This window comes from Phaenicophaeus curvirostris, chromosome 1, assembly GCF_032191515.1.
Source record: "Phaenicophaeus curvirostris isolate KB17595 chromosome 1, BPBGC_Pcur_1.0, whole genome shotgun sequence".
Taxonomy (NCBI): Eukaryota; Metazoa; Chordata; class Aves; order Cuculiformes; family Cuculidae; genus Phaenicophaeus; species Phaenicophaeus curvirostris.
The window spans coordinates 72,049,909-72,068,328 of record NC_091392.1 but is presented as its reverse complement, the minus strand read 5'-3'; the positions used below and the strand labels follow the sequence as shown (position 1 = coordinate 72,068,328).

Below are 18,420 nucleotides of genomic sequence, written 5' to 3'. Positions count from 1 at the left end.
CTAATGTCCAGCCTAAACCTCCCTTGGCGGAGCTTGAGGCCATTCCCTCTTGTGCTGTCCCCCGTCACTTGGGAGAAGAGGCCAGCACCCTCCTCTCTACAACCTCCTTTCAGGTAGTTATAGAGCACAATGAGGTCTCCCCTCAGCCTCCTCTTCTCCAGGCTAAACAACCCCAGCTCTCTCAGTCGCTCCTCGTAAGACCTGCTCTCCAGCCCCCTCACCAGCTTTGTTGCTCTTCTCTGGACTCTCTCCAGAGCCTCAACATCCTTCTTGTGGTGAGGAGCCCAGAAATGAACACAGGATTCAAGGAGCGGTCTCACCAGTGCCGAGTACAGAGGGAGAATAACCTCCCTGGACCTGCTGCTCACGCTGTTTCTGATACAAGCCAAGATGCCATTGGCCTCCTTGGCCACCTGGGCACACTGCTGGCTCATGTTCAGTCGGCTGTCGGCAAACACCCCCAGGTCCTTCTCCTCCTGGCAGCTTTCCAGCCAGGCTGTTGCACTGCTTAGGGTTGTTGTGCCCCAAGTGCAGGATGCAGTCTTTGGCCTTGTTAAACCTCATGCCATTGGTCTCTGCCCAGCACTCCAGCCTGTTCAGATCCCTTTGCAGAGCCTCCCTACCCTCCAGGAGATCCACACTTCCTCCCAGCTTAGTTTCATCTGCAAACTTGCTAAGGGTGCACTCAATGACTTCATCCAGGTCATTGATAAAGACATCGAACAGGGTTGGACCCAGCACTGAGCCCTGGGGAACCCCACTTGTCACTGGCCTCCAGCTGGATTTCACACCATTTCCCACCACTCTCTGGGCCCGGCCATCCAAACAGTTTTCCACTCAGGAGAGTGTGCGCCTGTCCAGGCCAGAGGCTGGCAGTTTCTTAAGCAGATTGCTGTGAGAAACTGTGTCAAAGGCTTTACTGAAGTCCAGGAAGACCACATCCACAGCCTTCCCCTCGTCCAGCAGCCAAGTCACTTTGTCATAGAAGGCGATCAGGTTAGTTTGGCAGGACCTGCCTTTTGTGAACCCGTGTTGACTGGGCCTGATCACCCGGTTCTCTTGCATGTGCTTCATGATAACACTCAAGATCACCTGTTCCATGACTTTCCCTGGCACTGAGGTCAGACTGACAGGCCTGGAGTTCCCTGGGTCCTCCCTGTGACCCTTCTTGTAGATGGGCACAACATCAGCCAGCCTCCAGTCCAGTGGAACTTCCCCAGTCTTCCAGGACTGTTGGAAGATGATGGAAAAGGGTTTGGCCAGCACATCCGCCAGCTCCTTCAATACCCTTGGGTGAATCCCATCTGGCCCCATAGACTTGGGGGTGTCTAGTCGGGCTGGCAAAGCTCTGACTGCCTCCTCTTGGATCATGGGAGCCTCATTTTGCTCCTCTAGCTCCTGGGTTTGTACACAGACGGAACGACCCTCCTTACAACTAAAGACTGAGGCAAAGAAGGCATTAAGTACCTCAGCTTTTTCCTCATCCGCTGTCACTGTTGTTCCTTCTGTGTCCAATAGGGACTGTATGGTCTCCCTAGTCCTCCTTTTATTATTTATATATTTGTAGAAAGATTTTTTTGTTATCTTTCACAGACTTGGCCAATCCAATTTCTAGCTGAGCCTTAGCCCTTCTGATTTTTTCCTTACACAATCTCACTTCCCTCCTGTAGTTCACCCAAGAGGCCTGTCCCGTCTTCCAGAGCCCATAAACATTTCTCTTCTTCTTGATATCACTCAGGAGTGAACCTGTTGCATAAATGAGTTAGAAAAACTAGTCACTAATGCACTGTCTGAAAAATCCCTGGATGGTAGGTTTGTTTCTCGTTCTTGGACAGATTTGCCTATCTGCTTTTCTGATTCTAGATACATTTATGTATGTGACTCTGGTTTAATAGAGCTTTTCCACTGTTAAAGATACTGGAGAAAAGAGAAACATCTGATAACAGTCCCATTCTATAACTGTCTTCCACACCTCTATAACATTACAGACTGCTTCCCCTGATGTGGTTGCCATTATTTTCTTTTTGCAGTTGGAAGGATTTCAATATTGTTTGTAAAAATGTGTTAAAGGGAATGAGCAGTGAGCAATGTGGGGGGCAGTGATACTGAATTATTCACATGAGTAGAGAGAGTATGGATGATGAAACTGAATAGATATATTTAATAAGATGAGCTTAAATAGAAAATATATCCTAATTTAATAATTAAATAGAAAAAATATCCTAATATAGTATAACATTATAGTCCATAAAAATATCTATTGGTTTGAAGTGTTTGAATTTTAGGAATTACTACGAAGAGCATATAGAACAAAAGGGGTAAAAGTAATTATTCTACTGTATAAATCAGTGATTTGTATGTATCTTGAATACTGTGTGTTTTGCTTCTTACATGTTGAAAAGGTTGTAGCACTAAAAGTTTGTGGGAGGATAAAATGGGTGATGAAAGGAAGGTATTGCGTTCAGTGTGAGCAATAGCCAAGTAAGAATACTTCACTGTGGAAGAAGGATCACTGAAGGCAGTTGTGTTAAATATCTGAAAAATTTAGTTGTGTTAAATAGCTGAAAAATTTAGTTGTGTTAAATATCTGAAAAATTTAGTGCGACGGGGAGCTAGGGAAAGGCTACTGAAAAAGCTAGCAGTGACTAAAAGTGGATGCCTGAGAAATATAAAATTACTGTGTTTTATTTGGCAGTGCTTTCCAGTTTTCTGGTGGCCTTAAAAAAATTTGCAGTTCATGGATTTCCAAAGCTGGACATGACTTACAGGCATTTAACAAACCTCAGCAGACTTAAAACAGCCTTTGGCCATGTGTTCCACAAGTCTGATACCTGATTTAGTTCCTCTGATTCTGAACCTTGGGGTTCTTCCTCCTATTTCTTGTACGGGAAATAGCCAAGTGTATTTTTATCCTTATTTCACAGTATATATCAGGGTTTGTTCTAAAATGTCAATGTGAGGAGCAGAACATGGTGTTACTCTTACCGGTAGGAATGAATCATCTAATCTTAAAAACTCACTGAAGATAGTTGTGTGTGAGCTTTTCCCCTATCTAAGAATATGATGACATCAGCTGAATTGGCATCCATTGGTCATAAATAGTAATGATAAATCCTTTAGGAAGTTCTTGGACAAAATGTACTTGGAGGTTGGGAGACTATTCAGGAAAATATCATATGCTTGTCTTTTTTGCATACTTTGCAAACAAGTTTCTGGGCTAAATTGACCTATATCTCAGCTAGTATGGCCACTCTTGTTTTAAAGTTAAATATGGAGATAGTCTCTCCAGGGATGTAACTTTTAACTAAAAAGTTGCACTACATTTTATTACCTGTACAGTCCCTGTAAAAGTTTAGCTATTTTTATTCTCCCACCTTTTTTTTCCTGGTTACATTTTGTCCACAGTAACACATCCTCAAGCAGGAAGAGGTTGTGTCACTAGTCCTTCTGATCAGTGATGCCCAACTGAATTGATCAATTAGGTGAAGCCTGGCCTAAAAAGCTTGAGAATGGGATGAAGGAATCTGATATAGACAAACATAAACCATCCCTGTTCATTTGACTTGATGAACTTAAAGATTTCTTCAAAACATTTGTCATAATCTGGCTTTGCGTTCATTTAATTCTATGCATTCTGCCATGTGTTCTCTTAAATGAGCCAGAGCTACACTTGCACCAGACTGGAGTATGAATGGGTTTGGTGGGCAGTCATTCCAATGACTTGCTGTCATTGATGTCTGAGCTTAGAGAGCACAGAGATATATGAGCTAGCTTTATATTGCATTTTGTTCAACTGCCAATGAAGTCCTGCCTTCCTTTTTTTTTTTTTCTTGAATTTTAGCGTAGGTAAATCCTCAGTTTAGCCAGTAGGCAATGCTGTAGACTGATTAATTGCTCATGTCTCTTAAGTAGCTAGGCAACTAACTGCAGTTTAAGCAGCAGTGCGATGACTGCCTAGCTGTTGGATTAGGTCTAAGTAGTTTACCAGCACAAATGACAGAGAACAACAAACCACAGTTATCCTTTGTTTTAGTGACAGGTAGAAAAGGTAAATATGCTTTTACTACTCCTAAGCATCAATATTTGCACATCGAATGCCATTATCTGCCCCATCATTCTGTTTCTACAGTGGCTGTTAGCAGATTCTCAGTGCTGAGGACTGATCATTCCCAGGTCCATCCTTGCAGACACTGGCAGTCAGTAATGAAGGACTTCATAAGCAGACTGTGCATCAGGAATGTCCCTAGATACCCAGAGACTGACCTGCTCTCCTCAAACCTGACTCCCTTCAGAGCGTGCTTCAGCTTTTGAGCTCCACATCATCCTGCAAAAATGAATGCCTAATTCTTGTGCAAAGCTTTGCAGTTAAAACAGTGCAGTCAATAGATGTCAGTGAAGAACAAACACTTCTGTTCCTTTTGGAGGCAGTGCTGCTTCCCTTTTTACTGGCAGAAAGACTGGATGGCTGCAGAGCCCCTGCCAGAGCAGACATGTCTCTGGTGCCATGGGCTTGCGGTCATTCTCAAGGTGACTGTTTCTCCACTTAGCATTGGCACGCAAGACCTGTTTGGAAGGAGGCCAGAAAGAGGCACAGCAACGTAATTTGTGACTTTGTGCTTTTCTGTTCCTGAGTTTTCACTTGAGCAGCTGTCAGGTCCTCCTGCTTGCTCCCTGTTGGAGCCGTGAGGTGCCAGCGCTCCTCTCTACTTGGCCAAGGAGAAGCTTCTGCTACAGGAGCTCAGGAAGGGCAATGTCTCACCATTTATACCCACTGTCTTTCACTGTCCTTTCCTACAGTTTATCCTCTATGGTCTGCCAGACAGGTAAACAGATTCATGAAATAGGGAGGACTGTCTCCTATCAAAGTTAATACAGAATTTGCTGTACTGAACTGTCTCTTGTTGTTGTTGGTCCCTTGAAAGAAGGTGTATTGTGGTTACCTGTGAGTCTGAAACTGGTGAAAGAGTGATACAGCTACTCAGTCCTTTCCCCTCTTTCTGAACATTATCTTCGAGCAATTGCCTTCGCCCTGGCACTCAGCTTTTTCTGTCAGGCTTGATTCCTCTTGTCCCATCCCTACTAGTTCTTTGCAACAGCAGTGTTCTTCACTCTTGTTCTGTGGTCTGTGACTGTCTTTCCTCTCTCATCAGCTGGTCGTGAAGTGAGTCCCACATTTACTTTTCCACTTGAAAGACAGTAACATTTAAACCCTTGTCTTGATCCCCTCAGCATTTCTGCTTTACTTAAACACAACGCAGAAACCCACCAATCGATCTCCTGCCTCGAATCTCTTCTATTTTCCTATGACTCCTGGCTTCAAAGATCACCAGAACTTCTCAGATTCCTTCCCCCACCTGCTTCCTCCCACTCACACCCACCCCATACTTCTCCAGAATCACTTTCATCTCCTACAAGGCATTCCTGAAGGTATGCAGGGAGGTTTTTTTCACCAGCCGTTCCTTTCCTCCAAGAAACTACTTTAGGCATCAAACTCATTGTATCAGAACTAATGTGACTTAAAGTCAGGTTGCTTGAATGTTTAACTAAGCACCTTGTCTTCTCTGAGAACTACTTTAGAAGACAGTTTTGTGATGTTTTCAGGGAAAAGGTCCTCGAAGGAAAGCCTGGAATTCATATGTTCCTCTCACAAGATTTCTGGCCTTCCAAATGTTCTTGCTGCCTTTTTTCATGACCCAAAGGCCGGGTAAGCCTGGGTAGCAAGCAAAGCAGGCTAACTTTGACAAGAGTGGGTAGAAACCTCACAGCTCAGCTCTCATGGTGTAAATATTTAATGCTGTCTGCTCTGATTAAATCAAATCATCAGATGAGCCCTTAGTCAGGAGGATGGAATCAATACAAAAGCAGTATTGTAGCCATTTACATGTAATAAAGATTGCACAGGGCTTTGTTTCTTCCAAACCTAGTATAGCTATTGTTTAGGTATATTTTGGACCAGTACAGTCAGACTCAATGATCTCGAAGGTCTTTTCCAACCTGTGATCCTGTGATTTTGTAGGACAGAAATTTCTCTCTTTCCAAAAGTTTTAACTGCCACAGAAAAATAGAAAGGAAAGTAGAGAGGAGAAGAGATAGTTTTGCAACAGCTTACTATGGAAGTTTTGAATTTTTTTTAACATCTCCATGGGTTCACGAAAGGCAGGTCCTGCCAAACTAACCTGATCGCCTTCTATGACAAAGTGACTTGGCTGCTGGACGAGGGGAAGGCTGTGGATGTGGTCTTCCTGGACTTCAGTAAAGCCTTTGACACAGTTTCTCACAGCATTCTGCTTGAGAAACTGTCAGCCTCTGGCCTGGACAGGCGCACACTCTCCTGGGTGGAAAACTGGTTGGATGGTCGGGCCCAGAGAGTGGTGGGAAATGGTGTGAAATCCAGGTGGAGGCCAGTGACAAGTGGGGTTCCCCAGGGCTCAGTGCTGGGTCCAACCCTGTTCGATGTCTTTATCAATGACCTGGATGAAGGCATTGAGTGCACCCATAGCAAGTTTGCAGATGAAACTAAACTGGGTGGAAGTGTGGATCTCCTGGAGGGTAGGGAGGCTCTGCAAAGGGATCTGAACAGGCTGGAGCGCTGGGCAGAGACCAATGGCATGAGGTTTAACAAGGCCAAAGGCTGGGTCCTGCACTTGGGGCACAACAACCCTATGCAGTGCAACAGCCTGGCTGGAAAGCTGCCAGGAGGAGAAGGACCTGGGGGTGTTGGTCGACAGCCAACTGAACATGAGACAGCAGTGTGCCCGGGTGGCCAAGGAGGCCAATGGCATCTTGGCTTGTATCAGAAACGGCGTGAGCAGCAGGTCCAGGGAGTTTATTCTCCCTCTGTAACCTGCACTGGTGAGACCATGCCTCGAATACTGTGTTCATTTCTGGGCCGCTCAGCACAAGAAGGATGTTGAGGCTCTGGAGCTAGTCCAGAGAAGAGCAACGAAGCTGGTGAGGGGGCTGGAGAACAGGCCTTATGAGGAATGGCTGAGAGAGCTGGGGTTGTTTAGCCTTGAGAAGAGGAGTCTGAGGGGAGACCTCATTGCTCTCTACAACTACCTGAAAGGAAGTTGTAGAGAGGAGGGAGCTGGCCTCTTCTCCCAAGTGACGGGGGACAGGACAAGAGGGAATGGCCTCAAGCTCCGCCAGGGGAGGTTCAGGCTTGACATAAGGAAAAAATTCTTCACAGAAAGGGTCATTGGGCACTGGAACAGGCTGCCCAGAGAGGTGGTTGACTTGCCTTCCCTGGAGGTGTTTAAGGCACGGGTGGATGAGGTACTGAGGGGCATGGTTTAGAGACTGGTGGGAATGGTTGGACTCGATGATCCGGTGGGTCTCTTCCAACCTGGTGATTCTATGATTCTATGACCTGCTAAAATGTCTTGTGGAGCCAGATTGACAGTTCTTTGAAAAATTCAGTTGGAACTGCGACAGTCATAGGAAGGGGAGGGGGAGAAACAGAACAGTGGGGAGAGCAAAAGAAAAGAAGATGAAAGTAATGGTAGGTGTAGCAACAGTTAGGAGACCCTGGTTGCCGGTAGTTACCATCTCATACCCCCATCCTTTAGTAACAGTGCCCAACCTAGCTTTCTGAGCCTCTGACATAGGTAAGTTTTGCTACGCTGTCCGCAGCTGGACTGTGCTATGCCAGTGCCAAGGAAGGACCTGCTGCCCTGTAATTTTACTAGAAGTTGCTTTCCTTCTCAGGGTATTACTGCCAGCCAGTTTCTGCACTCTGTCTCACATGTTTGAGTAAAGCTATATTTAAAACACTCAGAGATCAACGGTGCTGTGTAAGTATGAAGGCTTAAAGAAAGGAACGTTACACGTACAGATGCTGCAGTCTTCTTGACAATATGAACTCACTTCCAAACTTAATTTGCCCAAGAACCCTTTGATTGTTTTCTATACGTGTGAGTGGCAGAAAAATCATAGAATGATAAAATGGTTTGGGTTGGAAGTGACCTTAAAGCCCATCCAGTTCCAACCCACCTGCCATGGGCAGAGACACCTTCTACCAGACCAGGCTGCTCAAGGCCCCACCCAGCCTGGCCCTGAACACTTCCAGGGAGGGGTCATCCACAACTTCCCTAGGCAACCTGTGCCAGTGCCTCACGACCCTCATCATGAAGAATTTCTTCCCAAGTTAAATGTTCAAGCATTTTTCATGGGAAGAGCGCTTGCCAGTTATTCATAGCAGAAGAATGATACCTGAAAGGAGGGCAGCTGTGGTTTGTGGCATTTTAGAGTGAGAGATTTTAGTGTCAGAAGAGCAAAGCAACACAAAAAACCTTCTCATCTGCAAATGGATCATTTGCATAAAACAGTGTTTGGGGCAGCATCTCCCTCAAATTTTGTTGGATTGGTAAATGGCAAGGGACTGTAGTTGAATAGGCTTTTCTCTCGCTTCAGCACCTAACTTCTCTCTCATTTGTGCAGATGCAAAATTGGTAGGTATTGATGTCAGCATGCACCAGCAAGGTGTGAAATGAAAGGGTGATGTGGCAAGTGTGAAATGTGCAGATAGAGAGAGCATTACTGTTTGCTGTAAATAAGGCCATAAGCTCAGCTTTTCAGGAACAACACACCCAGAGGACAAGCTTGCCTTACGGATGCATTGCTTCAGAGCATGTAGGAGTGGAGGCAGAGTAATGGTGCTTACCTGCAGGAGTTTCTTTTTGATCAGTTTTTGCTAGTGTTTTTCCTGCCTAATACTGCCTTAGAAGCGCATGGTTAGGGAGAACTAGTCTGTGGAGAGGAGTGCTTAAAATCAGCCTACAAAGTGAATTGAAGGTGAGGACAGCAAACACAACATGGAATAAATCCAAAGAAAAAAATCTTTGCTGGGTTCCTAGAACGGTCACTTGAATATGAACACAGACAGCTGATTCTTGGAAAATCTGTCTTATCAGGGCAGGGTAATAAATAAATCATGGTCAGATTAAACTATCTCTGAGTAGTGGTTTGTTGACCAGAGTGGAATGGTGAAGTTCTGTTGCACAAGAACTGCAAAGTAAAATGAGTATCATCAAAACACTGGAAACAAGCATTTTGCAGGAAGAAAGTCAAACAAAAAAAATACATGTTTATAGTTCTCCAACATACAGTGCAGTAATTTACATGGATGTACATCAGTTGTATTTAATACACAAACACTACACAGTAACTAACCCAGAAATGTTACATCAAAGAAGTAAATATTGTAAAAAAAAAAAAAAAAAAAAAAAAAATTAACTTCACTTCAGATGTTTGAATGTATAGTTTTCAACTTCAGTATCAACAGCAAAGTCTAATAAGATAGACACTTTCTAAATCATGGTAGATCAGGGAGAGAGGGAGGCTGGGGCCAAATCTTTGGTCATTTTCTTATGATGTGCTTTTAGACTTTGTATATATTCAGATTCCTACCAGTTTAGGTAAAATTCCTAAATCAGATCCAGGAAGTCCATTTTTATCCCTCTAATGCAAAAAATAAATAAGTGATAAAGTAGATTGTGTGGTAAAAAAGTGAGACTGACACCTGACTGTAAAATGATATACATCTGCCCACTGAAGTCAGCTCTGACATTGTGTCAGAATATTTCTGTTCTCGAAATCTCATATTTACAGTCTTTTCTATTGGGAGGGTTATAAACTGAACGGGAGCCCCCATTCAGATTTTCCCCCCAGTTGCTCTTTCTGTTTGTTGATAACTGGATATTGTTCTTCACAAGGAGTCAAAATTCGTAGGTGAGACTTTTTGCCATTTTGCTGAGCTTCATTTTCTCATTAAATATCTCCTCAAACTTTCGATTCTGTTTTGGAGTGAAATGGTTCTTCCAGTCACCAACAGCACCTAGGAGAGCAGGATCAGAAAAAGAACAGTGAGGCTAGCAATATATATAATACAGAAAATTATTTAAAGGCAGCCCAGGTTTATTAATATTGTAGTTGGAACTTAGTCTCTGTGGTAGGTCACGATCATGAGTAATTGTTTTATTAGTCCAGCAAAACTCTAAGGGAAGCAGCTGCTTCATCATCCCTAATGGCTGTTAAACCCTCTAGCCTTCAGACTCATTTCCTAGATGGAATTAGAGCTCTTGGTCATCTCGGCAAAAAGGCATCTTGCCACACCTTAGATTTATGTTGTTATAGGTCTCTGCCTAGACTTTTTCACAGTCAGTAGAGGAAATGGTTACTTCCTGGCTGAAACCAATCTCATCCTAGTTAACTTCTAAGCCTTAAGAAATGAATGGTGCCTTAAAAGCAGCCATATGTCTCCAATGACTAAAGAAGTCTTCTAAAACCATAAGCCTAGAGTGACCCGATAGATGAATCCCATCCTAAAACCCACACCTAATTTCTAGGCCTTTCTATGGATGAGATGTCCCACTACTTACTTGGACAGTTAACTACTTCTAGGTGACCATGCACACTCATATTTGGTGAAGTGTTTCAATTGTTACCCAGTTTGAGCAAATACAAAATTATTTTCTGACAAATTTTAACAAGACGATGCTTACAGTTTCCCCTCTCACGTGCATGATCTAAATACCCTGCATCCCCGCTGACTAAAATAGCATTGCAGACAGCAGGGACAAGGAAAGAGAGCCTGAAGAATAAAATACACATATAAATCTTCTGTAAACTGTCTGAAACTAGTTATAAACCTGGGATTTGCATAGGAACTACTGTGAAACAAAACTGTTGGGATTTTTCATATTTTTCAATATACCTTTGATAAGTTCCCTGACTTAGAAAAGTGTATCTGAGGTTTTTGTTTGGTTGGCGTTTACTAAGAGATTGTATTTTGGCATTTCCTTCTGCTCATTGGTAAGTACATTCTGTGAAATCATTTCCCTGATTTTTAATTGAAACAACTCTTAGTTTTAAACTATCAATTACTGTTTGAAAATTAACTAAGTAAAAATAATCAAAATCCATCTAAGCATGATGGTTTTGATTTTCTCATTAACCAAATCTGAGGAAGCTTCTGAAATGTCAGGAGCAAGTAAAGATTCTGTAGGTATTTTGAAGTCACATCTGAGCTAAGCACCGTTGGAAGATTTTACCATGGATTCCAGTTTGGCCAGGGTCTGAAGGCTACCTATGAGGCCATCCTGGTGATTGATTCTCCATTCTTTTCTTGTTTTCATTGTCAACATATTTCCTTTTCAGGAAACATTTCAATAAGATAAGAGGTGATATGGAGGATAAAGGCTATGAGCAGTCTCATTTGGAAGGAATGTGTCTCACTCTTTCTGATTCTTGTAAACAAAGTGACCTTCGCAGGTGATTTCAGAGACATGTTGTAAAAGAGTGAAGTGGACAAATTTTAGATAAGAAAGGACAGATAAAGCATAATGCTTCATGAACCTTTCCTTTTAGTTCAAAAGCTCTCACAGAGCAAAATTAGTCAGATTGTTCAGACTCCTCCATGCTTCTTTAGTAGAAGTCTGCATTTGCAACCAGAGAACTTAAAAAGTGATTTGTAAAATGGCCTGAAACGGAAGGATCCTGTCACTGCTTCTCTCAGGGCTGATCCAAAGCATCACTACAGTCCATGTAAGACCTGGACTGCAGCGTCTGGCTGGATTCCCACTCTTTTTGCTGTGTTAAACCCAGCCCAGGGAACTTACCTTTTCGAAAAATCAGCTTCCTGTTAGATGTCAGGGCACAAACGGTGTGATTGGGATCACTGTTCTCCTTTTCTGTGTCACTTTTCATCTCTGAGAATGACGACTTTTTGCAAATGTCTTGGATATCATTGTCATTGATGTTTAAACCCAGGAACAAAGTAATTTCCTTTACAATCTTAGGGAGATCCTGAGGTCCAAGAAAAATAAAGCTTTTGTATTTCTGAACTGATTATTAGAGGTCTAGCTGGCATTAAAATACTCCTTTTTATTTCATATTGTCTATCATACATTTATTTGCTTTCAAGCAAAGCCAAACATGTACACAGTCCAATGACATGACAGGTACAGTAAATCCGATTCCCCTCTCACAGAGAGGATTCCCCTCTCACAGAGGAGAATACTCACAGAGATGAAGTAAATGCTAAGAATTTGATATCAGAGTTTCACTGCCAATTTTACTCTCAGTTCAGGTAAAGTGTTCTCCTGTATCTCAGAATTATTTCACTGGCAACAGAGAAATATTAAAAGCTCAGCTTCTGTGTAACTAGCTTATTTCATTGGAGGGGCTGTATCTAGAGATCCAACAAATGACCCAGAATTCAAAATGATTTGTTTATATACCTCATAGGGGAAGTTTTTTTCAAAAAATGATTTTAATGGAAACACTAGAAAGTGTTTCTGTTCACCCAAAATTTCATTCTCTGAAAGCTAAGTTATGGTGAGGGGTTTTTTTTAAGAATAGCAAAGCAGTTTCTGCATACTCATTTCCTATCACCATAATTTTTTTCTACCCCTCCAGTCTCTAATTTTCTTGTTTATTGGGAGTTTAAGTCCCACTAACCATGAGTAGTTCTGATGCCATACATAACGTTTTGAAAATTTCACCTGAAATGTCAGGCAATGAGCTTAATGTGTGGCCTTCAATGGCTGTCCTTGATTAATCTTTCCATAGCACCAAGAAAAAGGAACTTGAAATTCTTCCTGGAGCCTGGGGAAATTCATGTAATATGTGTCCCACTCCTTCTTCTATGTAATGCAATTCTCATGGGATTTGGTACTTACATAACTTGCGCAGTCAGAATTAACTCACTAATATAAAGTTCTATGCAAATACAAAATATGCCTAAAGACACATATTCACGTTTTCCTACTTTCTTGTTTTTCATTATAACTTGTTCTTTGATATTCTAATGATGTTAATTTACAAGTAACACATTCTGAAATAAAAGAAGAGAGCATATTTACCTTCTTCATGTCTTCGTAGAACAAAAATAGGATGTTTTTATCGTTTTCGTGTTCTTCCCAACTTAGGAAATGATCAAACCAGGATCCACAGACAACTGAAAAGAAAACCCATGTAAGAGAGATTGGTGTAAACTTTATTCATAAAAGAACTCAACTGTATCTCATGCATTTAGGGGGATTGATCTCTTCTTAGCTTGTAAGCTCTATTCCTCTAAAATGGATTAAATTCTTTTCGCAAAGAGACTCAAACTGACAGTCCAATGAGGTTACCATTCATATGAAATTTGATTTTGTATGAGAGATGTAAATACTGTTCTGAGATACGATTCTGTAGTGGAAAGAGGCTCCAAATCTAAGTCAAGACCGGTAATGAAGGAAAACGTACTGGCCTAACAAGATCTGAGCATCTCGGCAAATGTCTGCATGTCTGTGGTCACAGCTAGAAATGATCAGCTTATTAGGAAGTCAAATAAGAAGTTAAATGGAGCACACTGTTGTTAGCACACTATATTGTCCCAGCAGAGGGGAATCTGTATTACTTTTAAAAGTCAAAGAAGAATTATGTAAAGATGTTATTATGCAAATACATCATTCAGCTAACAACATAGATTAGTTATGATTTTATAGTTGACTCTTAGTACTTCTTTCATCTGAATGCTCCTTTTGCTGAACCGTGTGAGGGGAAATAAATTCTGATTTTCTTTTGAAAAAACAAGATTCTGATCCTCCTGGTTAAAAGGCAAGATAGACAATATTGAAAGATGAGTTGAAAGACTCCTGTAGGGCAATGAGAAGGGTCTTGGACATAGTAATCGCAACCAGTGTTCTCCAGAACTATGACTTTGCTTTATAATCACCCCCAGAAAGTATAATATTGTAATGTGCATCATGTTAATTGCAATCTCTGAGTTGTAATTAAGTATTTTGCGGAATGTCCCATTCTGTATCTGTCTCCTGCTCATAACTACAAGGTTGATGTACTCCATGGTGCTCAATTAAACCCTGCTGCCCTGGTCAAACACACTGGAGCTGTGGCAAACAGCATAGAATAGGCTCGTTGGCTTCAGAAGTACAGTGTGCAGCCTCAAAGACTCCAGGGACTGCATCACAATTGTCTCTGCACATCCTCACCCTTGTTCTGAACAGAGATTAACTGTGCAAGACTATTCTGCAAGATCCTCTGCAAAGATTTAAATCAAGCAGCACAACATTTATATGTTCCTGTTACTAGCAAAAAATGACACCTTCTCTGTCCACATCACCTCTTATATAAATTTCTGTTGTAACCAACATAGTAATCTTTTTATGCCATGTCTAAACACAGAGAAAATAGGTGGCTACTAGTTTACAGCTAGATAGGAGTTGCTTTCAAAATTCAGTGTAATCTTCTTTTAATTTTTACGCTATTATATGTTCAGAGTTGATTCTAAATAAGCCTAGATCCTGCAGATCACTGAAGAACATGCCTTAGGGCTGCTATGAACTAGGAACACAATCTGAGCCAAAGGCCACTCAAGCCAGTTGACAAATTGACTTCCAGAGCTCTGATGTAAGCCCATGATGACTGCAACGGCACTTCTCTTTTGAGATTTTCAAGCTGATCTGCCGTTGTTGCTGTTATCACTGTGGTTGTATTGCAGAAACATACGTCCTCCAAGGAGTAATAAAACACTAAAAATGGGAGTGGACAGCTGGAATATAGTCCTGTTGTCAGCTTCCAGGCCACCACTGGCACTCATAAAAATCTCACTCTTGTCCTTGTTCTTTGGACCCCACTACTAAAACAACACAGCAGGCAGACTGTGTGCAGGACTGCTTTATGAAAGCATCTAGAATCCCACTGAAGGGCCACTCGAGGCTGTCTTCAAGTCTGGAGAAGGCACTACCCCTGAAAGCATAGCTGTTAGTGCAGCCTGGGGATAGTCTCCTTAGGTGCCCCATTGTCTGCACTTTGGCATGTCAGTGAGGAATGTAGAGCTGGCTGTCCACCTTCAAACAGAGGACCCGCACCACTGGCCTGCCTGCCGAGGACAGGAGCTGGCTGTGGTGATCCCAGCTGCCCCTTAAATCTGCTTGGAAGGAGCTATATACCTGTATGTCCTCTATCAAAGTTCAAACATGAATTCTTGGTGGGAAGGAGCCTGTTACTGTGGTTTGCAAGACAAGGTTGGAAGTGTATTAATGCAGGCAAATCCACATCACAATTAACAAGTTATCAGCGGTTTCAGAGTGTTTGTGGGAAGGAATTAAATCGGTAACTTGCCTGTGAGAATGCGTTTTTTAACAGATATGTCAAAGAAGAGCAAAAACTTGCAAAGAGCAGTTGTGCTGAAATAATGCAACCATTTATCAAAATATCTCCTTGTAGGGCTGATCCTGTTATTTGCTCTTGTTTAGCTTGGCACTAGAACTTGTACTGGAAAAAATCCAAACAACTAAAGCTATATGAACAAGGAATGCAACATGGGGTTTTCACAGAGTTCACAGTTCTTCATTATTTCTGTGCATAATAAGTGCATGTAAACAGCAAGGAGAAAACATGAAATTTACCATCTCCTTTTAAGAACAAATCAAAGAATGCAGTCCAGGTGTCTATAGTGGGAAGGTTTGGGTTATCTCTGTAGTAATGATACATGGAAACCGCGATATCTTTTGGATTTCTGCTGATGTAGATCATCTGTAAATTAAGATGAGATGGTTATTAATGATAATATCCTTCCTTTATTTTATAGGAGCTATGTGCATATATGCAGTAATTTCATGGGTGGTTTACAGTGTCAAGACCCATTCTTTTAGAGTTCCTCCATTGGAGACCATGCCGTTAAAACAGAAATGTATTTGTCCTTGCTTGAGCAGAAGTCAGTAGTGGTTAATAAACAATTCCACGCAAACAGAGATGTGTTTGCTACAGCTGGGTGATGTTCATATTTTGTGAAAGAGATTATGTTCATTTTAAGTCATGAGTCAGTGTATGATCTCTTGTATCTAACATGTGAAACCGTTTTCTAATCAACATTCACAGGACAGCTGCAAAACATAAATGTTGGCCTTTCATTTACATTAGCCTTGCCCCACAAGCCTGGATCTGAGTAATCCTGAAATTCTGAATTTCTAATCTAAAACCTGACACTCAGAGCTGGGAGGAACCCAAAACCGTGATCTGAATCTACCTCCCATGTTTCAGTTCTCCTCTGCCCAATATTTCTTCAGGTCTTCACAAAACTTCAATATGAGCGGCAGAATGCTTTCGCCCCCCCAGAACAGCCTATAAGTACCCAAGATAACTATTTTCTATTTCTAAGCCAATGGTCCAGCCAGTAGGAAACAGGGCAATGAGAACAATCCCCCCCAATATATTTCTGATTAAAAGATGATGATACTGTATTTTGCATGGTGCTTGGTATACAAATCACCCCAGGGGACCTGTGGGGCAGAAGCAGAACCCAAGCCCTAGCCCAAGTCTCTGCTCACACTGTCTTAGATTGGTGGTCAGCTGTGTCTCCAAAATTCACAGGAAACCACTTATGGAAACTGTAAATAATTTAAAAATTATTATGGAATAACAAGAAAAAATAGATTCCTAATAGACGCTTAACATATCCTGCTGCTTTTATATCTTTTTGCCTTACCTTGCATTTTTTTTTCTTAAAATTTGGAGGTAACATGTTGTAGTCTAAGTGAGTTGGAATGATTCTCTTTGATGAGAGTTTATTCAGTTCCTCCAGTTTTGAAATATCTCCAAATTCGATGGGAGATGTTAGTGTAACTTGAGTGTTGTAAAGCTTGGTTATAATTCCTGCAAGCCAGTGAGTGCCTGTAGAAAAGCAATTTTAAGGAGGAAAAAAAAAAAGAAAAAAGGGAAGATTTGTTACTGAGAAAATATGTGGAATATGTTTTGCATATGAAAACAGCTTGCTAATCCCCCAGATTCAAGAAATTTTACATTATTGAATAATCCCCTTGGCTCCAAATATAGAAATACTGGAAAAATTAGGGCTATAGCTGAAGTACAAAGTGACTGTGTGAGAACTGTTAATAACAGCGTCAAAGCAATCTCATTAAACAAACTACTTGTCGGCTGAGAGGTGGTTGTATTATTTGTATCATTTATTTTAAAACAACCTAGTGGGTTTTTTTTTATACAGACTCAAGCCTGTATTTGAAAAGCACTGATTGAACTTCCCCTTTGGTGCGTGCTCCTGTATGTGACTGAGGCAGGGGCAAAGGGAATCAGAAATTAATAAATGTACAGCCAAGAGCCATACAAATTACTTAATACAACTCTTGACTTGCTTATAATTGAACATAGAAATCCTCCGGAAAATCCTTCAGGTATAGATTTTTGCTTACAAGAAATAAATACTTATTTGCTTTCCAAGATAAAAACACCTGAGATTATTTTCAAATAAAGAGTCAAAATTTAGATAAATTACCCATAACTTTTTGTAACTTTAACGCATACTAACAGAATAATATAGTCACATACTCAAGCATCCTTCCTTGTTTCTTGTACATGGACATTTCCCAACTAGTTTAAGCAGAGAACATGAAATAAACAATTGGGATTTCTTGCAATTAACATTTGAAAGTTAAACTTACCAGATTTGGGATAAGAAACCAAAAGAACATCATCTTCTCTAGCATCAAAAGCATCCAAGCATTTTAAAAGTTCTGGAGAAGATCGGACGGTAAAGGGAATCCCCTTAAACACGTGAATGAGTTCTGCCTCACTGGAGCTGGACATGGTTACTTAAGCGTTGGATTCCTGCAAATCAGATAACAGTGAAATGACAAGGGGATTTATAAGTCACTTCTAAGTCAGATGGTTTGAAGTGACAGACTGGGACCAAGCAATACAAACCTCATGCTTATATACTTTGCTACCTGCCACGCAGTCCTATCAGACATTGATTTTTTTCCAGGCAAATTGTGAAGGTAACTGAAATATTAGAGGAAACCTGATAAATAACTGAAATGCAGAGTCATGAAAAATGCATGTCTTTTGTCATTTATTAGCTCTCCAGATAAAGAAATGAGGTCATAGTCAAATAATTGTGGAAAATTAAAATACATTGCTGCAAACATTTGTAATAGGATTATTCTATCAGTTATAATTTGTTGGAAGTTGTTTTATCTCCCAATGAAAAAGATACACCTTAAAATAGTTTTATGAATACAAAACTTATGTGTTATATTATGTGAATGAAATTTGGTTGGTTCCATATTACAAACTATACAACAGCTTGAATTTTCAGAAGTGCAAATTGATGCCAAATACTTGAATTTTGTGATGTTAAGGAACTATTTTTTAAAAAAAAGTAGAATTTCAGCCTGTGGCATCTTAAAACCAGAGGCACTTACAGGCACAATAATTCTTTCCATTGTCATATGTCTTCATAAGAGCAGTACAGACAACAAGAATCGCAAATTTAAAATAGTTATTCAACATTGGCTTAAATTCTGCATGTTTCATGACAGGTAGTGGTTGAAGATTTTAAAACATTTCCACAGAATATGTGGATTAATTTAAATAAAAGTTGCTTGCAAGAAAGGCATT

At 41.1% G+C, this 18,420-nt stretch overlaps 1 protein-coding gene across 1 annotated transcript; it reads right to left on the bottom strand.

Annotated features, from left to right (window-relative positions):
- Positions 1-9,567: 9,567 nt before the first annotated feature.
- LOC138716680 (sulfotransferase 6B1-like) lies at positions 9,568-17,679 on the bottom strand. The gene is made up of 6 exons (XM_069849848.1): positions 17,463-17,679; positions 16,493-16,677; positions 15,414-15,540; positions 12,864-12,958; positions 11,619-11,805; positions 9,568-9,835 (listed from the first exon to the last, which is right to left on the bottom strand). Exons 1-6 carry the CDS (start codon positions 17,605-17,607, stop codon positions 9,717-9,719), a joined length of 858 nt encoding a protein of 285 aa, XP_069705949.1. The 5' UTR covers positions 17,608-17,679; the 3' UTR covers positions 9,568-9,716.
- Positions 17,680-18,420: the final 741 nt, after the last annotated feature.